This window comes from Anser anser (genome assembly GCF_964211835.1).
Source record: "Anser anser genome assembly, chromosome: 9".
NCBI lineage: Eukaryota > Metazoa > Chordata > Aves > Anseriformes > Anatidae > Anser > Anser anser.
In genome coordinates, this window is record NC_139729.1 from 16602367 (window position 1) to 16629507 (window position 27141).

A 27141-nucleotide genomic window follows, 5' to 3' on the forward strand; every position below is an offset into this window, starting at 1 on the left:
GCAGCGAGACATTCCCAGATAAGTCTGTCAGGGCTGTTAAAGACAAAGCTGTAAATACTTCCTCTAGTTTGGGAAAACCCAGATACTTTCTTTCCCATCTTTCTTCTGCTTGTCATCTGCTCTCAGTCACCATCACACATATTCAAACAATTATTTCACCTGCACTTCATATTCTTTGCTAGGCTTTCAGACCCTCTGATTGCAGTTTGGCTAATGTAACTCTGTTGTAAGTCCATTGGATAAGCCAATCGGCAGGCAGGAAACCCAACATATTTTTTTCTTTTCTGTTTTTCTTCCTTTTCTTCTTTTTTTTCTTTTCCTCTTTTTTTCTTTTCTCTTTTCTCTTTTTTAAAATTTTCTCTTTTTTTTCTTTCTTTTCATTTTTCTCTCTCCTTCCCTCCCCCCTCCCCAATGCACTATGAAATACCCCTTTGCATTGGCATACAGAATTTCAGCTAGCTGGGTGACTTCCACTAGTGCACATGGGAACCAAAAAAAAAAAAAAACCACAAAAAGTGGGACACTATTTTTAAGATTGTTTTTAAATGAGACTTTGGAAAAAGAAGCTGGTTTCTTTTACAAGGGGGTGCTGGGCCCCTGCAGTGTGTTCTGTCACTGTATCACAAGATTTCTAAAAGGAGCAAAATCAGTAGGACACTGGTGTATCAGCCTGCAAAGAGCAGCTTCCCTCGCTCGCCTCCCATGTTTGACTAAATGGTATCACACGGTGCAGTCTCCCCGCTCCCCTCCCACCCCCTGCCTGCTTCCGCCAAGAGCCATCTCACAAAGTGCTTCGTAACTCAAGACACTGCGAAAGAGCTGACTCCTTCAGTTCTGCGTAACAGCAACTCGTGCTGCTCATAAATAGATTTGCAATTAGCAGGAGAAACAGAAGAATCGGTGCAAGCCAGCTGCGCCAGAGTTAGCCTCTCATCCCTGTCTTAAAGAAGCCCCTCACATTCAGCACGCGTCGCTTGGGCATAACTGGGAGACCTCTGCAGGGAGCTTGCCTTTGAACAATGTTCCTTTTCTACAGGATCTGCTGTTTGAAGCAGAATTGTCCAGAAACTGCAGAGTGCCTATCTAGTGTCTTTACTGAAAATGACAAAAGCTTTTTGGTTCTGACTAGATTGGGGTTTCATAGGATTCCTTTCGGCAGTCAAGGTTAAGAATTTGCTGGCCGAAGTGAGAGATCCTGAGATTTATCATGGGTGTACAAATTGGTTCTCTGCTGGTAACATCTGGTTGTGCGTTCAATGCTGTCTGAGCAATTCCAAGAACTTTTTGAGCATCCTGGAGGTCAAAATTCCTTAGCTTTTGGTGCTAAGGGGGGCAGTGGTTTTATACAGAAGAAAAAACAGACCCAAGGTTAAGCATTGAACTAGATACAGCTGGGATGGACTCGAGAGCCCTGATTCCGCTGGGTCCTTTGGACAGATTAACCAGGGTAAAGAAGGGAGGCAAAGTGGTGTATGTGGGTGATTCCTAGCCCTTCCTGTAGAAGAGTTCATTATACAAGGATGATCGGTTGTACATGGCTGCTTCCTAGGCTGCCAGGGGATGAGGGTGGCAGGCACCCAGCATAGTGTTGTTTGGCCACCCTAGTGGAAGGAATGAACCCTACCCCTGCTTTTGACAGCTGGTAAGTCAGCTCCTGCCAACGGGTGGGCTCAGCTATTCTTCCCAATAAAGCATAGCTAGTTTCCCTGTTAGATATTTCTGCATATCTCAGAAAACACGCCTGGAGCTGGGGCATGCAGTTCTACAGACCAGGCTTCCGTGCATGGGACTCTTGCTGCAAGTGCTGAACAACTGAGGGCAAATGAGATCTGTTGAATCAAAACTGCTGCCAGCATTTCTGTCTCCTCAGAGACGTGGTTCCTTCCTGGAACCCCTCTGGAGAGCTTCCTGGTGTGGGAGTTCGCTTGTCCCTGGCACCTTGGATGGGTCTACCCTGGGTGGCTCTACAGGAGAATGTAAACATAGAGCCCTGTTGATGTCAGGGGGGATTTAGGCTGATTTCTTTTGAGGGGGAGGTAGCTATGTTTCTTCCCAGGTGTTGGGGCTGCAGTTGCAGCAGTCTGATACTCTCTTTCTTTCTCTTTCAATGCGATCGCTAAAAAATGTTGCTTAAGACAGTAGGCAGGTCTGTGCAATGCTGGCTGCAAGTAACAGGAGACTTCTGTTAGAGCGCAGGCTAATGGTTTGGAGAGGGCAGGCTTTAAAGGCAAGGTCAACCAATGATGAGTGCCAGAACACCACATCATTGCTATTGATTGAGGAAATGAGCATCCGACTCCCTTGCTTTGTGGAAATCAAGTTACCTGCAAAGTAAAATGGAGCTGGGGCAAGAAGATATCGGTGAGAATACCAGCTTGGGTGTTGGATTTCACAAGAGAAAACCACAGTTTTAATTCTGTAGGCTTTTTCCTGGTGTGTGTGAAAGAAAGGAGCTGGGTGAAGGATACTGCCAGTTTTGTCCAGTCCTCCCTTCCCAGCCCTCTGTCGATGTACGCGTGCTAAGTATGTAAAGCATCTGAGTATCAAAGTTCCTCCGATCCCTCACGGGCTGCACCCTGTCCCTGGGCTGAACCCACAGCGCTCTGTGCCCGAGTGTGGTTGGACAGGGGACCCACTGGCTTCTTCTCAACTCCAGTGCGGGGCCAAAAGGCAGGAACTGGGCATGTTTGTTCTGTGCTGCAGTTATTTGTAACAGCTGGCGCTGTGCAGAAATTCTCAGATCAGATTAGATGGGGAAGTCCAGAGGTGAGCAGAGAAAGCTTGGCAATGAGGAGCAGCAGCTGGCTAACATCACTTTTACTTGCTCAACTCCCTTGTGCAGCTGCCTGTGGGCTGCAGCCCCTTGCTGTTAACCTGGGGTCCTTCTTGGTATCTTTCTGGTTTAGTAGCCTCTTGTTGCTTCCTGTGCTGTTGATGTATAGAACACACCTGTGGTCTGAAGAATTTGAAGGTGGTATGTAAGGGTCCACATTAGCTTCCTGAGCAAGCTTGCAAACACCTCCTTTCCTGGCATCGAAAGCCTGCAAGGACAGGGATGTTACAGTAACTCTGGGTCCCCATAGCTTGCAGGGAGCACCACAGGCTGTGCAGGAGGAAAGTGGAGGCCGTGCACTCTTTGGGCTGTCTCCTCCCCAGCAGGCTGATGTGGAATGTGAGCAAGGTGTCTGCAACTGCAGGCACTGGGGTGTAAGGTGCAGCAGGGAGCAGTGCAGAGTTAGTGCCTGGGTCAGGCTCGGCTCCCAGAAGCACTCCTGTGATATGTTTCTGCTGCATGCGAGGTTCTGAAAGCTCCTCCTTTGTGGAGCCTTTCTGAGCACCCCAGTGCTTTTTTGACCTCTCAATTTCACATGCAGCAGAAGCATCCCTTAATTCAGTGACTGCCCTGGACATCTCCGCACTGAGTTTGATGAGACTAGGTCAGGCTAACATACTGGTATTTTCTGCTCACATTTTCTTTTAATGGTAACAGCTGCGTATATAAGGCCTCAGGAAGGAAGGCATCAAGAAGGAACCCAAAATAAGGAAATGCATATGTTAGAAATAAGTTTTTGTGTAATTTTTTCTTGTGGTCAGTTTCTTCTAAGACAGGTCTGTAAGTTCCTCCTTATTTACACAAAACTGGTCGTGAAATAGCAGCAGATCCCAGCACACACTGTGAAGACTGTGAAATCAGTTCATCTGAAATTCTGTAGTGGCTGGAGAACATCTTTGCATTGCTTTTTTTTTCTTCTTCTTTTTTTTTCTTTTAATGGACAGAACAGTCTCTGTGTCATGTGCATCGGAGTCCCAGTTCATTCAAGGATGTATCCCAAATCTAGTTGTTATGTAAAATTAAAATATCTTTTCTCTGTCCTTTTTTTTTCCTTCTCCTTGTATTTCAGTGCTTGGAGTAAAAATAAATCCTATTTTCCTGCCACTGAAGGAACAGCAAAGAAATGAAAACCTCTCTAGACCTCATTTGCTCACCTGCACCACTCTGAATTCACTGCTTAGAAAACTAACCAGCAAGCCTGGCCTACAGTTTCTCCTTCTTATTTTGTCGTATTCTCTGCTTTCCTCATGCTTGTAAGCCTAGTTACTCAGTTACTTGTTATGATGCTGAGTTTTGTATCTTGGGAATGTCTTAAACTGGTTACACAACTAAGAAAACAGCTTCTTTAAGGCACTTCAGACAGAAGTGGTAACTGAACACAGATCTCTTAGTGAGATGCCAGCTTTGCCAAACAACCTTTTCAAAAGAACATTATGCAAGGTATGGTTGCAAATTGTTTTCCCTAGTAGCAGCAAGAGTCTTCTTAAATAGCTATGAACCTCCTCTGATGCCATGAGAGCTGGTGCTTCTGCTAAGATAAAAATCCTGTGTTTGACCCTACAAGTTCTGGGTTCAGTCCTTACAGACAACTCCATGGGGCTTCTACAACTTCCCCAAGGTTATCTGTAACCCCTCCTGGCTGCTCATGGTACGAAGATAGGAAGATGAGAATCCCAATGGCTCTCTGGTGCTCTTATCTTAAGTACTTGGGTCAAGTACCAATCTTGATTACTTTTCTACATACTTGCACTTGCGTGCTTGCTGAGCTGGAGTACCTGCTTCTGCTGTGCATACACGTGGTTCTCGCAGCTTGCTTTTGGGTTGCTGGAACTTGGGACGAAAGCTTTGTGCCAGGGTAGTGTATGCCATGCAGTGCTGGCTAACGGGATTCCTTGAAATCCTTTCACATATCAAATAGATTTGTGAGTAAGGGGGTCAGTCTGAACATACCACAAACCCCAAAAGCCTTACTGAATCCTGATTTTGGCTGTCCCAGCTATTTATAGAACACTCTATGCTTATTCTAAATATATTTTCCTCAAAGGGACCTCATCTCAACCCCTTGTTCCACAGCTTTAATTGGATCAGCGATGCTGCTGTGACCTGTTAGCAGAAATTCCTTCTCTAGCTTTGTGGCAGAGCTGTAGATGTTCCTGGTCAAAGCCCTGAAGGGGAAAATTTGTGACAGGCATGGCTCAAGGGTTTGGATTTAAACTCTGCAGCCATCCAGGTAGAGAGGTTTTGATGATGTATTGGATCGTTTCCTGTAGCCATTGCCTGATTATTTTTTTATGTTCCTCCTTTGTCGGTAGATCTAGAGTTCTGGAGGGAGAAGAGCAAGTGACTTACTGGCAGTGTACTGCACCTTTCCCTTTCAGGAGTCTTCAGCCTTGCAAACTGGACTTAATGAAGAGCACAACAAACATCCTCTCTCTAGAGGAAGTGTGAAGAGCGTTCTGTGGGCAGAAAGCATTTCCTATTGCAAGGATGTTTGAAATTGGTGTTCTCCTTTTCTTTCTCTCCTATAGGGAAGAGAAGTGTCTCTTCTGTGGGAGTGTCTGTGACAGTGCTCGGACAGCTGTGGCTCTAACTCTATGGGATAGTTCTTACTAAAATGTTTTCCACTCACCAGGAGTAGAAGCCTCTTCTCTGCTACCTGGCATTTTGCAGCCCCTCTGGCAGTAGAGCCAGCTGCCCAGGCTTTGTCCAGTGCAAGCTCTGCTTTGTGCCAATGAAGTCGGGGGCACTGTAAGCTGGCGTTAGAGTTAATGTTGCAGGAGTGGCTCCTGCTCTTATCTGGCTTTGGAGGTAGATCATACGTGTCCTGGAGCTTCATTATTGTTTTCCCAGCAGATGATCTTGGTGTGTTTAAAAAGGCAAGACTTCAGTCTCACTTGCTGTTGATTGAATGAGGTCAGTTCATCAGCCTTATTGCTTCTGAATAAGAACAGAGGATCTCTTCTGGTCACAGAGAGCAACTCATCCTAGCGTAGATTCCCCAGTGCAGAATCTCTACCTTTCAGAAAATTATATGATCTTTTTCAGTCAGAGGTTCTGACTGTAACATAGGATAGAAGTTTTGATGCAAAGGGGACACTACAGAACTTCACAGGATGTTTTTCATCCCTCAAATTAAAAAAAAAAAAAATCTTTAGAAAAAATGCATCCTTTATTGAATTTTGTAGGTTTGAACAGTTTATACTATAGGATGGTCATGTCTTGTTTGTCTCGCTCAGGAACATCTGCAGATCTGTGTGGTGGGTGCCACAGATCACAGTCCTGAGTGAAAAATTCTGGATCAGTGTAGAGGCATGATGGGCCATTGGGACACCACAAATCCTGAATAGCTGTGCTGCCCCACAATAAGGGTTGGTGCTGACTTGTATGCGTGGAAAAAAGCAACTGCTCCCCGTCCTTGTGATGTGATTGACCCAGCCTCCACCCTCTGGGTCTCAAACACAACTTGCGACTGGGGTATACAGCACTGAGGATCGACTAGGGTCTAAAGCAGTGCACTGCTTGCACTGGTTCAATGTTAGGGTTTGGAAGCTGTGTCAGTACTGTCTCCAGAAGTCATATTGATTTAGGTACCCTTTAGAAATCCCAGTCATCTGGGTGCAAGGAAGAAGTGACTGCCACTTACTTGGCCTGCGCAAGGCTTTGTGCTCCATAGGGTAATGTCGTTTGCTGTGTATCTTAGCCTTAGAAAATGTCTTTGAGGTTGACAGAAGCTTTTCTTGGTTATTATCCTTTAAGGATGAATGGGGCAGCATGTGGCAGCATGTGGCAAGATCGCAAAATGGAATTAGCTCAGGTCTTAGCAGGAAAAGTTTCTTAGCACTTCTCCAGAGCTATTTCCTTCTCTTGCAGCCTCTGGAGCTGCATGAAATGAAAAGGGTTATGCCCTTACCTGCCTGGCAGGAAAATCATCCCAGTTCATGGCAGAAAAAGAACTGGGTCCGGTGCTCTTGGAAGCAATAAAACAGGTAAAGTATATTTTACAAGAAATTTCACATGGAGGATTGGACAGAAACACCAAATATTGCCACAAGATGTTTTTCCTTCTGAATTTATTCCTCAAAACGGTGTTGCTGTGTTTTTACAGAGGCTTTTGCTTTTTTCCATTGCTCCTGATATGATGTTTAGGATGGACTTCAGCCATTCCCAGGGGTGCAGGGATGGCCCTGCCTTGAGTTCAGTGGACTAAAAGTTGGCCTGATGTACGTTTGTGTCGCATTAACAGTGATAGATACCCTTGGTGGGGTTATTTTCCTGCTGAGCATGGGATGGGTTTTAGCCCTATTTAAATCCTGTATCCCAAATCTGTTTGCCTTCTCATGGAAGGATTCCTCTTTCTCTCTTTTTGCAGGCATGGTTCAGAAACTTGACCAGAAGCTGCCTGTAGCCAATGAGTACCTGCTGCTCTCAGGCGGTGTGCGGGAAGGTGTAGTGGACATTGACCTTGATGAGCTGAATGTGTATGCCCGAGGCACAGACTATGACATGGACTTCACCCTGCTTGTGCCCGCGCTGAAGCTGCATGACCGCAACCAACCAGTCACGCTGGACATGCGCCACTCAGCGTTGTGCCACTCCTGGCTGAGCCTGCGGCTCTTTGACGAGGGAACCATCAGCAAATGGAAGGACTGCTGCACGATCGTGGACCATATCAACGGAGCTACCAATTACTTCTTCTCCCCAACGAAAGTCGCAGACTGGTTCTATGACTCCATTAGCATTGTCCTCTCTGAGATCCAGAAAAAGCCACAGCGAGGGATGCCAAAGGTGGAGAAGGTAGAAAAGAATGGGACTATCATATCCATCATTTTGGGAGTGGGCAGCAGCCGCATGCTGTACGACATTGTTCCTGTGGTGTCCTTCAAAGGCTGGCCAGCTGTGGCCCAGAGCTGGCTGATGGAGAACCACTTCTGGGATGGGAAGATCACAGAGGAGGAAGTCATAAGTGGATTTTACTTAGTGCCTGCATGTTCCTACAAGGGGAAGAAGGACAATGAATGGAGGCTGTCATTTGCCAGAAGTGAAGTGCAGCTGAAGAAGTGCATCTCCAGCAGCCTCATGCAAGCCTATCAGGCCTGCAAAGCTATCATCATCAAGTTGCTGTCCCGCCCCAAAGCCATCAGTCCGTATCACTTGCGGAGCATGATGCTGTGGGCGTGTGACAGGCTACCGGCCAATTACTTGGCCCAGGAGGATTACGCCGCCCACTTCCTCCTGGGTCTCATTGATGACCTCCAGCACTGCTTGGTCAACAAGATGTGCCCTAACTACTTCATCCCCCAGTGCAACATGCTGGAGCACCTCTCTGAAGAAACCGTCATGCTGCACGCGCGGAAGCTGTCCTCAGTCCGCTCAGACCCTGCCGAACACCTTCGAACTGCCATCGAGCACGTCAAAGCAGCCAACCGGCTCACGCTAGAGCTCCAGCGGCGAGGCAGCACCACCAGCATCCCCTCCCCGCAGTCAGACGGAGGGGACCCCAACCAGCCCGATGACCGACTAGCCAAAAAGTTGCAGCAGCTAGTGACTGAGAACCCAGGGAAGTCCATCTCTGTCTTCATTAACCCAGATGATGTCACAAGGCCCCACTTCAGAATCGACGACAAATTTTTCTGAGCTTTCATCAATGTTTCTTGGGATTTTTTCTTTTGTTTCATTTTTTAAAAACAAAACAGTGTGCAGTTTTTTTCAGTTGGTTTTCCTTGATGACTTAGTCTCTTGTTTTTTACATATCCAGCGTAGATTGGATCTGTTGAGAACAATCTGAATAAATTATAATTCCTGGTTCTGCAGGACGGTGCAGATTTTGAAACAGTATATTAGTATTTCATATGCTGCTTTGATTTTTTTTTTTTTCACGCACCCATCCCCGTTGTCTGTGAGTAGTTTCTAAAGGAGGACAGGCACCATAAACACATATACCAGTGTTATATAGATTTTTTTTCAAGCTTCCATAATTAATAGACACTGTTGGGCCCCCAGAAGGGAGCACTCACCTTCTGCTGCTTAGGAAATTCACATGTTTTTTTCCTTGAGCTTCCATGACCCTAAAGAAATGAGAGAGACTCTGGGTTGGAAAGCACTCCTGGTAATTTGATGAGGCCAAATCTACTGGGCTGAAGCCCAGTTCATCTGTTTTCACATTTCTCACGCTAGGGGAGGAGGTTGACTTTAGAGATGTTGATGCTTTTGGGGGGAAGAGTTGTTTCTGTTTTGATCTACTTTTTGAATGTAATTGTTCATAATTGGACCCTGTACAGTCCAGAGGGTTGTTTCTGCTGCTTTTCCATGCGGAATAAGGTTATGGAATGTTAGTTTTAGTGTGTGTAATTATTCAAAGCCTTATTTAAATTCTATTAAAGAACATACCATTATAAATGTTAATTGCACTAATGAAATCTCTGCCATTACCTCAGCCCCACTGTTTATGTTTCTTTCATGAATTAGCATCTGTTATTAGGTACCGGTTGCTTGAGGCCCTTTGGGTCTCATGGTTTCAGGTGATTTCTTGATTGTCTTTTGTAAAAGACTTCCTTGTTAGCCCTGCTATGTTTGAGAAGTCAGATTTTTGCATTGGCATATTTCTTTGGATGCGTATTGTGTGTTGCAGTGCATATTGCATTGATATGTATTGCATGTTGTTGAAACAGATTTGCCATTAGATAAGGACTTAATGCTAAAGCAGTGGTGTGTGCAAAGTGAATCAGCCAGACCTCGAGCAAAGGAGCTACCTTGCTTCTCTGATGCATGCATTAGGCCTGATCTCTTACGGCAGTTACTAGTCCCGTGACTCTTGTGGACTTTTCTGACTTACCCTGGGACATACGAGATCTTACCTTGGTCTCGTGTCTGCAGAAGTTGTTTGCACATAAACTTGTAGTGCAACACTAACAAGGGTTAGTCTGAGCCAAAAAAAAAATTCCAAGGATAATAACCATACCAAGGATAATAATTCCAAGCATAAAAATAATTCCAAGGATTCCAGCTTCAAGGATAGAGTGGCTTTTTGTGGCTGGCTGGCCAGTGACTGATATTTAGGCCTTAAATCAGCAATTTGGGCTTACTGATTTTCCCAGAGAAGCTGTTCTGATCCAAACTTGATGCATGTTTTAAAATGTGATTATTAGAGCAGGTTGAAGTATTTTTTAAATATGTGGCAGACAAATGAGGAGCGTATCTAGTAAATTCTAACAGATAAAAATTGTGTGTGAAAAATGTGTCACTTCTTTAGCCCAGCCTGACCAGTAAAGAAACCAGGCTGGTGGAGCAACACACCAGCAGCTTTGGAAACTGCATTGCTTTATTAGATAGCAGGGAGGTTTCAATACCTTATCTAGTGCCCAGGTCACAACTTAAAATTAATTTTTGGCTCCTCCATCTCTTGGGCATGCTTGAAAAGTTTATCTCATTGCTGCAGCCAAGATGTTCACATTTACCTGAATCTACTGGTACACACGAGCATGAAGAAGCTCTCAGGAGCTGTTGGCTAGATGGATGTTGGATGAGGATTTAACCTTAAAGCACAATCGGCTGGTGATGGTGAGCCCCGGTGCAGCTGCAGTTATGGCCGGGGAAGGACGTGAATTGACTTCAGTGGAAGCAGAACTGGGTCCTACCAGCGCGGCTACTGCCAAAGATGAGTCTCTGTAAGCCCGTGTAGCCTGCCAGCGGGGGCAAAAGAACCATCTGGGAATCCTCTCCAGAAGCGCTTCGAAAATGCAGATTCATTGAAACCGTCTTTTCCCCTATCTCCAGGACTTCTGTCTGTTGGGAAAAGAGGCTGGGCTCCAGGATGCAATTCCCCATCGCCACGTGAGAGATCTGCTCAGCAGAAAGCCCTCCGGCAGGCAGGGTGCTTTCCCAGGCGCCCCAGCGTCTGTGGCGCTGCTCCTGCGTTGCGCAGGAGCACAGCTCTCAGCCTTCCTCATGCCACTTCAGCGTCCCGATGACCAGCGGTTTGGCTAGCCCACGTCAAGCTCTGGTGTGTGCTCCTTTCTTTTCAGTTTTAATTAAAAAACATGTTGAAAAGTATCCATCTTTGTCTTCATGCGCTATGAGGAAAAGGTGTGTGTGTTTTTTTCTGTGGGGGGAATGTAGACTTGGCCTTTTACCAGACTGGAAAGCAGTTTCCCAGGTAGGTCTGGGGAAGCATTGTATCATCTGCCTGGGTTGTCTGTCTTCCAAGGAGGCAGAATCCTAATCTCCAGGTGCTTTTGATTTGCAGCCTAGTATTTGCTCCTTTCCACAAACTTACAGCGCTACTTAATGAAGAATGTTGTCAGCCCAGAGAGGCATTGTGTGCTCTGTCTGTCAGAGGCTCAGTTTTCTCCCTCTCCTACTCCCTTCTTGCCTCCTAGTATACATCAGGGCAGACCTGCAAAATGCATAGGTCTCTGTGTGGGATTTAGAGCACTCAGGCAGTTTAGATAGCAAAGACCTATTATTCTTCACTACCTCCTGCAAGTTTTGAGGGGACTGCAGTGCTTTTCCTATTGGGGTGTTCTAGAAAGTGCTTCGCACAAGCATTTTAGAGCACTCCATCCCACTGGGCATCCTGGCTGTGGTCCTACTCCTGGGACAAGCTTTTGCCTTTGCAGTTTCCCTAGGGCTTCTGGCCAGTAGCACGATGGGAGAAACAGCTCATTTAACTGGTTCCAGTTGTCATTTCTGGGAGACTGTCTGTGCAAGGCTATATACCTGAGCTGCTGGCAGAAACACCAGCTTGGCAGGGAGTACTCAGAGCACAGGGAGACAACAGAGAGCCCAAGAGCTTTGTGAAAGGCTGCAATCTCTGTTCCTTCGAGCATGCTATGTGAAGCCTCGGTCACTTCTGGCTGGCTGTGATAAATCAGTTTCTTCATGTTTTCCACTACTCCAGCCTGCAGAAATGTCAGTGCCGTAACTAGAAAGCTACAGCTGGGCATCAGTCACTCATTGCAGGAGGTTCAGCAATATACTGGTAATTTAACCATCCACTAGGCAAAGAAAGAGCTATTCTTTGAAGGTCTGCCTTTCCTATTTTCCTCCTGTCACTGTGAGAAATAGCTCTAATTTTGATTTAAATTCTTGGGCTTTCCCTGACTGCTTTGTTCCAGTGGGGAGCAACCTTGCTCTGGCAGCCACGGCAGTTCTGGTCTTGGCAGGGGCACCTGAGCTCTGCACCCTTCTGCATTTGGTGTCCTTATGGAGGATGATAGCACATTGCGAGGCAGACTTGTGTCTGCTACAAAAAGACAGGTCAGTGACTGAAGCCCAAAAGTTGGGACTGGAGGGCCGTGGGACAGACTTCAAATCCCATTCAAGTCCACTGGGACTTGAAAATGTGCTTGAAACTGAGTGTGTATTCTTTGCAGGATCAACTTGATTGTGATCAGGTGAAAAGTAAGCAGACATCTGTCATCTTTTATTAACCTATGCATAATGCAAGCAACTGTGCATAGTGCAAGTGAATGTGGCAGAGGGAAAGGGAAGATAGGCTTTGCTAATGATTATTTCTTCAATTTTTGGTAGCATGTGCATAGCTGTAACCTAGAATTGATTAAATAAAAAAAAAGTCCCTTTTTGCAGGTTCAGCACAGGATACATTTTGCCACTTGGTTTTGTATTAAAGCGAGTGCGTTTGAAAGGTCACTGGGCAAGTGAGTGCAGTGATGTTCAGATTCTCCTGGCACTGCTCGGTGATTAGAAATATTCAGCATGCAAATAGCTTGTTCAACTTCAGCAAGTACATCATCTCCCTCCTGCCAGCTTGCTTGGGGTGAGCTAATGGACTTTTAACATTATACAGCTTAGAGAGTTACTGTCTTTAATAGCTCCTGATTAAGCTCTCCAGAAAGGAAAATAACCATCATGGGGCAAAGGCTAAACAAGGGGCAGAGTGTGGAGGGGGTAAGGGTGCAAAATATCTATATGTATATATAGTAGAAAGTTGCTGGTCTCTTGCTGTCATGTTTTATATTTAGGGAAATTCAGCTTTATATTTAGCACATTTTGAGAACTGTCTGTCAAATGGATCCCGATTTATTTCCTCTGAATGCTTTTAGAATAGTGACAAAATAGTCCGCCATCCCTTCTCCTCCCATTGCCCATTTGTAATCTATAATTTTAGGGCTGATGTGAGGAACTATTGTGTCTTCCCATTATCATTGTCCCTGGCTCAGCACTGTGCTTCCAAGCTGAATGTGGGCTTTTGGGGGTTATTTTTATCTTACTGACCTTCTGTGGTAGAGGAACACACACTCGTTCACTCACCAGACAGCCTGGTTTGCCAAGCAGAGAGATGTGGGTGCATGCAGGGGGCATCAGGCTCTTTAATTGACTTGGCATCAGGCTTTTCAAGTTGATTTGTCTCTCCTCCTCAGATTTTGTGCGTTAGGAATCATCAATAATCAAGGCATGGATGAGGTCTTGCTAGGAAGAGAGAAGCCATTTGAAGATATGCATGATTCTCAAGTGTTAAGCAAGCTGTAGTGCAAGGTGAAAGTTGCACCCAAGCAGATATTTCTGTCCCTGATTCTCATCTCCTCTGACCCCTTTGTTTCAGCTTTCTGTTTGGGAGGTGGTGAGGAGAGAGGTGAGCTGATTTTGTCTACCCCAGTGAGTACAAATCTTAGATTTAGCTTAGGTTGTTAGACACTTTAATTAACGCATCTGTTTATCTCCAAAGCTCCTTTCTACTTTTCATCCCATCATGACATTGGCAGGACAGGACAGGATTTTACGATCTGTCCAACCAATTCACAACAGAACTGTGAGAAGAAAGGAATGGACTTTTTTTTTTTTTCCTGAGGTGCGAATGACCTTGTGTCCTTCTCCTGCCTCCTGTGTGCCAAGGCTTGTGCGCACAGTATGTTAATAGCCACTGCTAATGGCTTCAGCTGATTAGAGAAGAAAGGCCAAGGTGCTGTTGTGCAAGCCAGCCAGCTCCCCTTCCTGACCTTGTGCCTCCTTTGCAGGGTAAGTCAGCACTCTCAGAGCAGACGCGGCTGTTGTGCTTGCAGGGTGCACTGAGTCTGAATCCGCAGATGATGGCAGGCTGGGGGGAAGCATCCTGCACCTCCCACGTCAAGAGATACTGCAAGAGATGCTGAAACAGCACAGACGAGAAGATCCTTCCTTGAGGGAGCCCACTGCAAAATCTAACTGTTGCCATCAGCAGCGTGACCTGTGTAGTGACCATGAGAAGACTCCACGACCAGTGCTGCCAGGAGGGCACGCTTGTGTCCAGGAGCTTGTGAGTGTCACACAGCAGCCACTGAGCTAATGCACAAGAGTCAGGGCAATGAGGAACGAGGACCAGGAACAATGTCTCTGTGAGGGCCGTGTTTCCCCTCTGCCTCCCATACTGTGCAGTACATGTGCAAAAACGCCCAAACCTGCAACCTCCTTTTAGCTTTCCTCTGAGGTTCCCTCTGTTTGCCAATGGTTTTGTCTATTCTCGATCAATGTGCACAGTGTTAGATTCATTACATTATTTTGTTGACCACTGGTGGCAAAACTGGCATCTGTAAGTGATGTCGTTAACCCCTGGACAGCTCTGAGTGTATTTAGATGTTAAATTGCTAAATATTTTAGCTAGCTCCACAAACGTTGTCTCTGCTACTAACAGAAATGGAAGGAGCAATGGTGTGAAGTTGTTACAGAAGGCCTCCAGAGAAAGCACAAGACCATCAATTAAAGGGAAGTGTAGAAACTGAACCACAGGGTCCTGAAACACCATCAGCCAATTGTGACTAAAGGACCCATAAGTCCACCAAGGTGTATGTTACCAGGTCAGTAGTACGAGGCTAGTTCTTCAGTTGTTCTTTCCCCAAGGCACAGCTCTACTCAGCATCAAAATCCACGCTGAATATAGAGAGTGTGAAACCCAGCATCAAGGAGGGATGGAAAGCAAACGCTGCCCAACTGGTCCCTCCCTATTTCACCCAGCCTGCCCTATGCTCCCCTTCAAAACATCTTTAAATAAACTCTCCAGAGGTGTTCTGCTACACAATAATGAATTAAAAGGAAATAAAATGCTGCTCAGAGGAGCTGGATAAATGCATTGTCATTTTTTGTTATAATCGTCTACAGCAACCTCATCATCTGTGTCATCTGGCTCTCCAGCTTATTCATGGAGTGGCGAGCGTCATGGTGACTGTGCAGAAAAGGAAGAGAAGTACAAGTCCATGTGAGCTGGAGTAAATAATTCAGAGGTGCTGGCTTGCTCTTCTGATGCACAGCGCTGCGCAGGGCTGCCAGGCATGCTGGTCCAGCACACACAGAAATCACGCTCTCAAAAGAAACGCAAGCTACGAGGACAACCCAGTCAGTCCTCTGGGCTGTTCCCTTTGCAGCCCACCCGGCAGGTGGAAACCCAGCAGTGGGACTGCGAGGAGGGAAGAATGTTTTGGTGCTTTCTGGAAAAGAGAGGTGTGATCATAATAAGCCAGCAGCCTGTTTTTCCTCTTCAGTGCTCTGTGGTTGAAAGGAATGTGCATCTTCCTCTGAAATCACTGGGAAAGGGAGTAGGACAGTGGATGCTGATGGGAGCTGCTTTATGGGTGAATAATGCCCAGTACTGGGCCATTACAGACATGGGTGTTCTTCCAGGCTGGATTCCCCTCGGGGGAACATGACTTCTCACGTGGGCTGTTTCCTAGCCCTGAGAAGTGTATTTGTTAATAAATAAAAGAAATCAGTACGGGAAGAGAGCAAGCAGAGCTCTGTGGAGCAGACACAGGCTCCTCCACACATGAAGTCCAGCCAGGCTCCTGGCTGTTACCTTTACACCCTTCCTGTGTTCCTGGAGCTTTCCTCTTCTGCTTCTTACTGCAGTGGGGACACCATGGCTCTGTCTTGGAGGAGCTGAGTGAGTTTGGACCCTATTGCAGGAGACAAAAGGCTGTAGGAAGCCCAGACCTGTGCATGGCTGGGCAGTGCTGGAACAGTGCAAACCGGAGTAATGAGGATTATTTTGCCCATCCCTGCAATCAGCCTGAGAGCTGCACAGCACAAATGGGAGCAGCTGGGTTTCGTGGAAAACAGGCTGTGCTTTGAAGGCTGAGAATCAGCTCAGGTCTTGTCACTTCCCCCCTCAAGACACAGTGCAGGTCTCTTGCCTGCAGTCTGATATAAGCCCACACAGCTGTGGATGTTTAAAAAAAATACACTCTCAAAAATGCCTCCTTTCCCTTGGAAAAACTCAAACCATTTAAAAGCCAGTGCATTGTGGACAGTCCCTCCACAGGGCAAAGCTGAGAGGGAAAATGAACTTCATAAGCTTTTAGTCTTCCGGTTTCTTGCTATATCAATGTCTTGGAAGTTCTGATTAGAGAAGGTCTGCAGGAGATATTTCCCACCTCAGTGCTTATGCCTAAAAAAGCCAGGAAGACAGTGCAGTGCAGCAGTGCGAGGGCAAGGCACGGTAGGCAATTCCCATATGATGGGCCAGGGGGTCTTTATGGTGTCTGTAGAGGAGGTCCTGCCTGGTTTGCCATTCCTGCCCTGCCGTGCCTTCACACAGCAGCATGCACAGAAGGGTCTCAGCTGTGCTCTGGAGGCACTGGGAGCAGAGTAGAGGGGACGCCTGGGTGATCGTGTCCGCTTGGAGCCTGGCTGTCCCAGTGGCCCAATCCTGTTAACTGCTTTTATTTCAGGCATGAAAAACTCCGGCTATACAGCTGCACATGGCTTAAAGACCTAAACATATCTTTGCACAAAGCTCGGGGGGTTATGAATTTCTGCAGTTTATTTGTGACCGGGGGTGGGATTTATTTATCACGAAGACCTCAGCTAACCACATCCAGCGAGCTGCCTCCCAAGTAACTCTGAGTGCATCTTCCCAGCAAGTGCGGTCCCTGCTGAAGAAAGAGCCGGTGTGCCCACACAGCACAGATCCATGCGGGACCAGCAGCCAGGGCGGCTCTGCTGCTGCCACTCTCCATGCACGCTGATCTGCTTTTCCCTTCAGCAGCACTAATTAGACCCCATGCAGCTTCTGTTTCTGGGAAGAGCTCTTTTAGCGCCAGCTCAGGTATCTCTCGACTGCACAACATTCTCCAGCTTGGAAATATCCACTCTGCTTACAAATCTAAATAGGAACAAAGCCTCGCAGCAGCGCTGCAGGCGCCCGGTTCTTACTGGAAATAACCTGCTGTTGTCTGCCTGTGGCCTTGTCCTTTCACGTGCCTGGCAAGATCAAACATTTTGATGGCCAGGGTGATGATGGGGAAGATTTCTGCTGTTCTGTTTTACACACAGGACTTCAGCAAATGTCCACGTTTGCCAGCCTGAATTCAAAGAAGAGGGGGATGGGGGAAGTGGGTGGGGTAGAATTCATGAATTTGTTTGTAGAATAATCTCCTATATGCATAACTCACTTTTAATACCCGATTTTCATTCTCCTCACACGTTATGTTGATTTGTACTACTGCAGCCACTGAAATTCCCTAGCAGTCAGGTAGAGCCAGGAATTTCTGTTAAATATATATAGAATTTCTCCAGGTTCATTTGAAGAGAGCGATAATATATCATTGCTCCCAGTGGGGACATAGCTGCCTCCTAGCTTATGTCTGCTGACATGCATTAGAGCTGGGCTTGAATGGTAGCAATCAATAGCGGGAACTGCAGCGGCTGAAACTGCTAAGTGCAGCTCTAATGTTCCTTATGCAAACACTAATACTCACCAGAGAGCACGCCTGCTCAAGTGAGCAAAGAAATAAGATTGACTGCTCAATTTGCTAAATGATTGCCAGCATTTCCTGTTGTTTTCTCATGGTTTGCATATCTTAAGGAAAAAAAAAAAAAAGAGTTGCAGAAACTGGAGATGGTAGCAGCAGCCAAATTAGCAAAATAACACTTCTCTTTTTGGGACAAGTGTGGGTTGTGCACACTCCCAAGTGCAGGTGGGCACACTGTGACACAGCCAGGGGGTTGTCACCCCCAGCTACTTAGTGCCTACTGACACCTACCCTGACACGGACCAGAGCAGGCACATGTGCCCCTGATACAAATCATGGACTAGACTCATACAGGGGCATTAAATCCTTCTGTATAGCTCCTGGGCACCCCGTGCACAGCCTGACACTGTAATTTGCTGACCCCCTGCTCATCCTGAACCTGGGCCCTGCCTGCCTCAGTAGCTGAGCACCTGCTGCTTGTAGCAGATTAACAGGACCTGTGTGAACTCAGGGTTACCAGTGGCCGGACCTGGAATTTGCTCGTGTTAAAAGCCAATTCATTAGCTCTGAACACACAGCTAAAGCATAGAGGGAGAACAATGTTATGACAGGCCCCGAGGGTCTGGGATCCGTTTCTTACTCCATCTGCAAGCTGGAGTAACGACAGCGGTGGCTGAGCTTCACAGCAGCACTGGCTCCTTCCCATCCATAAAGCACAAAGAAGTGGAACAGGAGAAAATCCCTTAGCTGTCTTATTTCCTTCTGCCCAGTAACCCTTCGTCACATACAAGCAGCAGCTGTGGAAGGTTCATACCGGGGGCACAGCCACCTGGGTGCAGCAGCCCAGGTGAGGAGGATCTGTGTTAGCGGCCATTTGGTGGCACAGGGTTATAAAGGAGGAAGGGATGCCATATGAAGGTCACCCTGCTGGGTTTCTGCTCCAAGGAATAGTGGGTCCTGCAGGTAGAGGAAAGCTAGCGATGGACTGAGAAGTAAGTGGGCTTTTAAGTGGGATTAGCGTGAATCTGTGTACAAAATAAGGAGTAGGCCCTGCATTCTGGGCCTGGTCTCCTGAGGAGATTTGGGTAGGCCCTGTGGTCGTGATAAGGCTGAACCCCAAACTGTGAAGTGGTGGAAATTGTCATCTCAAAGGATGTGGGTGAATGTTCTCCCCTTTCCCTTCAATTATTTTGTCAACAGGAGATTTTAACAAAGCTGGAAGCAGACTTGTGAGCAAGTATGAGGAAAGGCCAGAGCTTGGTGGTGTGTGCCAGGAGCTGGTGGGCCTGGAGAGCCAGAGCCAGCCATAGGGGTATTGGAAGTAGCAAGTGCCCTGCTGCCTGGCCTTTCACTGTGAAAGGGCCAAGGTAATAAATCAGCAGCAGGGGAGATTTGCTTGGTGTTGAAGCCTTGGAAACACTGCTGGGCTTAAGATGTCTGAAGGTGATGGTTCCTTGTGTGGTAATAATGCCTCAGCCAGCAACAACTGCACATCTTCATCTGTGGGGAAGAATGTGGTCAGACTGTAAAGAAAGGATGTACCTTGGACCACTGTCAAGTTTACTTGGTACTATTACTAACAAACTGAGCTACCAACAGGTATTTCTTGGTGGTCTTAAACCCTTGCAAAGCATCATGGAGGGAAGGAGAAAGGGTTCCTTGGCTTATGTGATTAATTGCAAGGAAGAGGGCATTCATTTCCATTGGAAGCTGAGTATGAGCCTGCTGAGCCTTGCAGACTATCTGCTTTGTATATGTATCATTGGGTGCTCACCTGAACCCAGCTTGGGTACAGGGGTACATCAGAAGAGCCCCTGTGCTGTGTTGCTGGGTGCGGTGGGCTGAAGCACTGGAAGCCTTGAAGGGGTCCTGCTGTGAAGCCAGGCAGTTGCCCTGCTCAGGAGGGCAGCTGAACTCTCCTGAGCAAGCTAATACAGCTGCTTAGTTAAACCTCACCTCAGGAGCATGTAGTCTGTCTGCTGGTAGGTGGTGGCAGGCGAGCCTGGGCTTGTGAGAGCAGAGCTGAGCTCTGTGTATGCCTGGGTAAGTGAAGATGGGGGAACCTGAGTCGGTCTCCTTGTGCGTGATCCTGGAGACATCTGCAGAATTGCAAATAAGACTCTGAGCAGGAAAATGTGCTGTAGCAAACAACAAAAAAAGATGAGCACTGAATAATGCCAGGTTTCTTCTTGTTGGGCTGTGAGAGGACTTGCCGTTGAATCTCAAAGAACAGCCAAGCACAGATTAGTTAAGCTGATAAGCAGAAGACCATCCTTCCCCTGCAAAGAGAAATATCTCTTTTCAGTCCAGGATCTTTAAGCTCACAATTATTCTCAGCAAGCTCAATTGCTGCTCAGCAGCAGCAGACCTATGCTGTAGATGTGTGGTGGGGAATGGTGTGATGTGAGGTGTCAGTGGTGCAATACAGGGAGACTGGTTCAGCTTGGACACTTCATGGCACTGATACAGTTCTGCCATCAGATCACATCTTGGGCTGCCAGCGTATGCAGGGATATCCCTGCTGTGTGCATCACGCACCTTGCAGAGAGGGTTGTGATGCTGTCCTGGCTAAGCACAGCTGGCAGGGAGGGGAGATGCTTCTGTCTCTAGTTCCCTAATAGGTCACTTGTTGAAATTGTGAGTTAAAAAGAAATATATTGTAATTTGTGGTCTGTGATAAAACGTGGAGCTAGATATGAGTGGAGAAATGTTTTCATCTTCCCACAATTGTCCAGAGGCATCTGAGTTCAGCCTCATGAGCTCTCACAAAAGCAGTGCAAGTTAACAATAACGTCTTTGCTTTACCTCCACTAATGTTGTCCCATGGTGGGACAAAAGGAGGGGGGGAGATAGCTTGTACTGTATGGCAAATGCCAAGTTCCCAGAGCCCCGGTGTGCTGGGCACTGACTGTTCCTTCTGGACTATCCCTGCCTGAAATGCTTGCAGTAATGATTTCATTGACCTGAACAGTGTGAGAGTCCTCAGCAAAGCACAGGTGTGTTGTATTTTTGTTAATGTTAATGTCTGAGTGTCACAGACTCTGTTCTCAAAGTCCTCATTACCTCCACAAAGTTTCTGGCTTGTTAAAATCACAAACTGTGCAACAAGGTGTTCTCCAGTGTATCAGCACAATGATTGTGCTTATTGCACTTTAATATCTTCCTTCCTTCCTATGCTATGCCACCTCATTTCTCCACCTTTCCAAAGAAAGAAAAATAGCCTAGAAAAGCAATTTTTTCCAGCTTGTGTCATTATTTTTAAGCTAATGTCCTGCTCTTGAGAAGGTGTTTAGACCACAATTTCCATCCCATCGTTATGTTGTTCCATCTCCGCTCACCTGTGAACATAGCTGAGGGATATGATTGCACCATCTATCTTCACTGAGCCCAAAGAAGTAAATCCACCAGGGGCTATGGCGGCTGGTTTTGTCAGTCCTGAAATAAGAATTTTAGGCAGGTCTCTGTGCCACAGGTGGCAGATGCATTTTCGTTGCTCTCTGCACAGCCTGATTAGCAGCATATCAGTGAAAACAGGCAGAAATCAGAACTCTCAACTTCAGTTTCCATGACTGAGTATGAAAAGAAAAGCTAACCCCTTTTTCTTCCTGTCCACCTTTTTCTATCAGATTCTAGCAACTGCATCTAGACACTTTTGTGTGAGTTTTTAACTTTCCTCATGGATATGTCTTACTAGGTTCTGTTACAGGTCAGAGAAAGGGAGCTGCCCTGGATTCCAGCTGCTGGATGAATCTGAAAATCTAATGACAAGGATGTTTTTTAAGATCTTTTTATACTGACTGTGTATAAATGCACGATGAACAGTTTCACTACAAAAGTGAACATCTCAGTTCTCAGTGTCTGACTCCAGCCAGCTGCTGTTCCTATTTCCTTTCCCTGAAGCTTAGTGAATGAAGGCTGTTGATTTCCACATGGAGATGGCCTAAAACAGCATTGATGCTCTTGATCTGGTGAATTTTCATCACTGCTGAAGGATGTGGTTATCTCAGGTAACAATCCATTGTCTCTGGTGGGAGATAAGATTGTTTCATGCAGCCATTTATACCCTTGCAATGATAGTGCCATTTTACCTTTGAGATTTTAACAATGCAGAAAGATAGTATTGCATGACCTTGCTTTTGGCAGTGTGTGCGAACTGATGGCAGCCAGCAACATTTTCATCTGTTCTCAGCTCAATGTCTTCCTTCCCAGTCCTCTTCTTCCTGTTCGCCCTTGTAATTGGAGATAAGCTGGACCCACATAGTTATGCAGCATCAGAAATGTAATCTAGGCATCTATTCTGTTTGAAGGGCACATTAGAAATGCGATTCACAGAAGTCAGATGCCTACGGTCTATTTTCTGTGAGCTGCTTGGAAAAAATCTGAGCCGCAACTATTGATAGATACGTGTTTGAGGGACACCTGGAGGTGTCTGATGTTCTCATGAAAACAGCACAATGCCTCTCTGAAAAGCAGCTTTGCTCAAGGACAGCTTTATCCTCCTCCTAAAAGGAGATCAAACTCTTCATGGGAGGGCAGGCAGGGGCCACTAGGGACTTTGATAAGGTGATGAAAGCCTCCAAGTGATTCATTTTTCAAGCAGAGCAGGAGTTCAGTTTGTGCAGGGCTGCAGAAGAGATTTTAAAATACCCTCTCATGCTGTCTGAGAACAATGCAGGGCTTGGTGAAAGATCAGGTACATTTTCTGTCTTCGCGCCCTGTCCGTGCCATTTTATCGAACAAAGCCTCGCTTGCTGTGCAATGCAGCTGCTAGGCGAGGTTCAGGTGCCCGAAGCTGGACTTCCTTCTCAGAGCATCGCCGAGCTCCTAGTTCTTGTTCCAGGGTGATGAACTTGTAGAAACATGGGAAGGAAGGTCTCAGCTGAAGAGGGGCAGGGGTGAGCATAGAATTTTGAAAGTCTCTTGCCTTTGTCCAGATATTGAATTCTCCAAGTGAGGAATAACCCTCACTTCTAGATCTTGTCCCCTCTCCAGGATCTTTCTCTCAAGGTGGTCTCATGGCTTCTGTAAGCACAAGCATTGTTTGGCAAGGTTAAGGCCAAGAAAATGGAAACTTTAGAGGGGGTTATCTTGACCAAAAATGCTGTCCGGAATGGGCAAAGCTGCACCTCCGTGCTCCTGGCAAATGCATTGAGCTCTTGAGGCTTTATCAAAAAAACAAAGTGGAGATTCTGCCCTGACTGCTGGGCCAGGGAGCTCTCAGAGCCACAGCAATTAAGCAAGCTATAGCATTCGACTAAATTTGGGAATTCTTTCCTTAGCCTTCCCTTATGCACTAGTCCTGTGGATGTCTGAGTCCTCAAAGTGGTGGAAATGAGATGTAATGCTTTGGGATGCCCTGGCTGGGTGGTCAGTGAAATCCTGTGCAGTGAGACCCAGTAAGGCTGAGTTATCTGGATTAGACAGAGCATCTGATTATCTTGCTGATAATCCTGGCCTCAGTAATTTAATCAGGATGGGGATTGCGAGGCCAGGATCAGGCAGGAATAATGGGTGATTGTCCCCTTTGTGCATCTGTAGCACTTAGGGCTCTGTTTGCAGCAATATCTGTAATGCATTTAAGTGAATGTACCTGCGTGGCCACTGACATCACAGCTGGAGCCTCCTGTTGTTTTTTCACCATTCATAGGTGGGAAGTCTGCTATGGAGTGGCTCGGGTGAGACAGATTCCTGTAACTGATTTCTCTGAGTTCTCATCAATTGTGCGTGAGAGGGGATGGGTATGTGATGCCAGTTTAAACAAAGTGGAACAGCAGAGAATGATCCAGCCCAGCAAGAAGAGCAGATGGTGTTAACCTGCCCATCAGAGAGAGCAGCAGGCAAGGAGACCTGCTTCTGGGGGAGGGCTGGGTGGTGTGCTCCCTGTCCTGACCCCAGCTCTGGCAAGGTTCTCCTGGTGGGGATTGGGAATGGAGCTGCTTAGGCACGTGTTTGTAGAAGTGCCTGAAGAGAGACTGTGTTTGTGTTGGTTTTTAATTGCAAAAGACAGTGATTGGGATGGCTTCACACCTGGAGCACCTGGCATGCTAAGGTCCTGGAAAAAAAAATAAAAGGTGTCCAATGCAGCCAGCTTCCCCAAGCCCAAACTGGATTAAAACCTTATGTGGCCCACCTGAAAATATGCACGTGGGAATAAGAGCCACTAAAGGGACTGCAGAAGCAATTTTCTCCGTGTGTGCTCTCATGCTCTGCCTGGCCCTAGCAGTTGAGCATAGTCTTAGCCCAGAATGAGTGGTGGTGCCTCAGGATTTGGGATGCTTGCTGTAAGATGCTGGCTAGAGAATAATGGGTGCACTTGGAGCTGCTCCATGCCTAGCTGAGCGCAAGCTGCTTTCTGTACTCCTTGTCACAATTTACGCAGGGCTCTTACCACGGTGCATGTGTGATCTGTTAGGAAGGCATCTGGGCAATGCTAATATGCCTGGAGGCATAAAATATATACACTGCACAGGCCCACAATTTTGCAGGGATGGTTAAAGTAAGCCTACAGTGTGAGCATCGGCTTTCAGAGAAGTGTTTGCAGTGCAGGGGACGGAGAAAAAAAACGAGCTCGCCGTTTCTTGTTCCAGCCAGGAGAGGGCAGAGGTAGGTACACAGCCTCGCGTGGCCTCGGGAGGCTGCAGGCACGGAGCGGTGGCGTTTCGTGGGCACTGCCGGGGGGCTGAGCAGGGGCGGCGTGTGCCCCCTGTGCCTTGGTGCTGGAGGAAGCAGGGGACACCAGCGAGACAGGGCGAGCGCTCAGCCTTGTCTGGGGAGGGAGCCTGCTCCAGCACAGGGCTGAGCAGAAAACCTGAAAAAAGGAGGAACGAAAAACCAAGGGAGAGGGTGGGTGCTGCAGGAAGGGAGAGGAGTATCAGGTGGCGATGGCACGGCTGGGTGCTGGGCAGGGAGGCCAGAGCTTTCCTCCATGTGGTGAGCACGGCTGGTGCCTGTGTGCAGGTGCCAGGATTGCGGTGCCTGTGGGAGGCTGCGGCCGGGAGCTGGGGAGGTGTTTTAGCTGCAGCTCCCAGCCTGCAGGGCTGCCTCGCAGCCTGAAGCACCAGGGCCAGGGGGGTTCAGTTCAGTGTGACCCCTGCCCGCTGCTGGCCCCGGGAGGTGGCACCCTGAGTGCTGTGTTGCTGCACTTCTTGGACGTTCATGACACGGTGAATTTTCAGGATCGGGCAGTAGGTGTTTCCAGCAGATGCTTTCATTCTGGAGATGTTTGCCAGTTCGTGCTTTCTTGGTGCTGGCAGGAAAACATCCCACAGGAAAACAACCCTGTTGCTTTCCCACTTGCTCTTTCTATTTTTTTTGCTGCTGCCAGTTTACTGCATGTGCCATCATTCAGTGTTTATGCTGCACCCAGCCTTGATGTTGCATCTTTTCTGTTTGCTGTCTGTCCTCTTGGTTGCTCCTGCTGGTCCCTCTTCACCCCGACCCTCTCGCTTTCTCACCCCAGTGCAGTGTGGAGCCTGTTGAAGCCCAGTCCTGGTTCATTCCAGCCTTGGCTTCCTCTGCTTCTGTTACTCAGAGGGTTTCAAACTCCACTGCCATGCTGAATGCGCTAAACTTTTCCAGTTCTGCCACCTTGCTGACTAAATAGTTTTCCTTCTCCAGCTTGCTTGCTGGCATGGGATTCAGCTGCAGCTGGCTTCCTGCCACCTTGAGTCACTCCAAACCTCCTTCCTCTGCCTTCATTTCTTTTTCTGACCAAAATCTCTTCTGCTTTTAAGACGTGCAAGATGATGTGCTCTCCTTTCTCCTCCCTGTCTCCTGGATATGAGCGCAGGCACCCTCTCCCATTTCCCAGACTCCCTCTATCTATTCCTATCCATGCTGTTATTCTTCCCCTTCAGCCCACCCTCTCTTCTGGCAGCGCTTCCTTACCAAACAAGCTTGCTGTTCAAGCCCCCACATGTTTCTCTAAATACAGCCTGTCTCTGCACCTTGACTTGCTAAATGCCTTCATCAGAGCCAGCCCTTCTGTCCCCTGATGTCCTACTCGTGCAGCCTGGGACACTTCTCAGCTCTTCCCTTCCCTCTCTAGACTGTCTTCCACAAAGTCCCCTGGAAGATGCTGTGCTTTGGCCCTTTTCAATCCAAATTTGTGCAAGTGTCCCACATCAGTCTGTCTCTGGGCCCTTCCTCTCCTCCCTTTACATCTCATTTGACTTCATCCGAGCAGTAAATTGTCTTTTGTAGGTATTTTGTCATCTCTTCTCAGGCTGAGACAGGAGGAGACAGGTCTAGCCTGAAGATTTCTATGCCAGTTCAGCTATCTGCTTGGTCTAGATCAGAACTCTTCGTTTTTTCCCTCATTTTTGATTCCTGCTTTCCCAGTGGCAGTGGATGTTGCCATTAGCCCCTCAAGCTGTGTGTCACTTGCCTTGGAGATGTCAGTGGCTTCCCAAGCTGTGGCTACTTTCACGCACGCTCTGCAGAAGTCCCCCTTTCCCACACCAGCCCTCCCTGGCATCTTTTCCATTACTTCCCCACGCCTCCTCCCCTGCTGGGGATGACCTCGGGCTGCTCCTCTCCATCCAGAATGTTACTTCCAGGGGGTCCTTTCCCTAGCTCAGGAAAATCTCTTGTAGTTGGCATTTCTGCATTGCTAGCTGGTACATGCCTTCAACATACCTCTGCAGGATGAGTGCAGGACTTCTTCAAGGCCTTCTTGCTGTGTCCCTAGCGTTCACCTCAATTCAATCCAACGGCTAATGCAGCATATACTGTAAAAACTGCCCAAGGAGCTGATTTTCTTCTCACCATTCATCCTCTGCACAGCTGCTCCTCTGACAAGAGAGGAATGTCCTCGTAGTGCTGTGTGAAGAAGCTGCTTGGTTCTGGTGTTCTAGTTGTGGAAAATAGTCACTTTGACTAAGGAAGAGGAATTCCCTTTTGCCTGAACAAAGAGCTAAGAAAAGGGCTCTAGAAATGCAGAGGAGGGAAGATTAGTTCTGTGTGCTGCAGAAAATGAGATCCCAAGAGTGAGCTTTGGAGGGAAGGAGCAGTGGAGAGCCTGTTCTGACTCCTGAAGCACATGGAGGTCAGCTTTGGGCATGGCTGGGGCAGGCAGAGGCAAAACTGCACCTTGACATATCCTCTAACCTGGCTGTTCTGCCAGCTATGGTTTACATACCAGATGTGTGTAATACTGTGACACAGCTAAAAATCTGCCTTCCTAGGGCTTCTGGGCCAGAGCAGGATCTTCAAGGGTAAGGTCGGAGGATGGGAAGAACGTGAGTCTGATCCTACATGGGTGTAAGCTGAGTGCTTTCTGGACTTGGTTCTTGAATTGACCTCTGAAACCCCACCTGGACAGCTCTTCATGATGGGGAAAAAATATAAAAACTTAACGTATGTTGGACTCTGTAGAATAAAGGAAGAATATGTACCGGTGCGTGTGCTTCTACCTCAAAGCTCTATGCTTGCCGCAGTCCATTTGACTATCCAAACAGCAGCAGGTTACAGACACTGCCCACAACCTCAAAACCTTGTGTTAACCTTTGCTGAAAAGCTTGCAACAAGAGCAGAGGTGGAGAAGTGCTGGAGAGTGAACAGGTTTTTGGTATCTTGCAGCTGAGTTTACTGTCAAATTTGAACCTGAGACTTTCCACACTTATATTTCGC

The 27141-nt window shown here is 47.3% G+C and overlaps 2 protein-coding genes across 3 annotated transcripts in view; both read left to right on the forward strand.

Annotated features, from left to right (window-relative positions):
* Nucleotides 1-10882, forward strand: part of MB21D2 (Mab-21 domain containing 2) — a 56586-nt gene extending 45704 nt beyond the window's left edge. Inside the window, exons 2-3 of one of the 2 annotated variants that reach the window (XM_083847782.1) lie at nucleotides 6704-6819; nucleotides 7203-10882. In XM_083847782.1, coding sequence (XP_083703908.1) covers nucleotides 7205-8467 — 1263 coding nt within the window. In that variant the 5' untranslated portion in view covers nucleotides 6704-6819; nucleotides 7203-7204 and the 3' untranslated portion in view covers nucleotides 8468-10882. The remainder of the gene's footprint in view (nucleotides 1-6703; nucleotides 6820-7202) is intronic. The other variant, XM_083847781.1, reaches the window with a different exon arrangement.
* Nucleotides 10883-18405: 7523 nt separating this feature from the next.
* Nucleotides 18406-27141, forward strand: part of FGF12 (fibroblast growth factor 12) — a 227566-nt gene continuing 218830 nt past the window's right edge. Inside the window, exon 1 of the mRNA XM_083847787.1 lies at nucleotides 18406-18503. The gene's annotated coding sequence lies outside the window, so the exon portion shown is untranslated. The remainder of the gene's footprint in view (nucleotides 18504-27141) is intronic.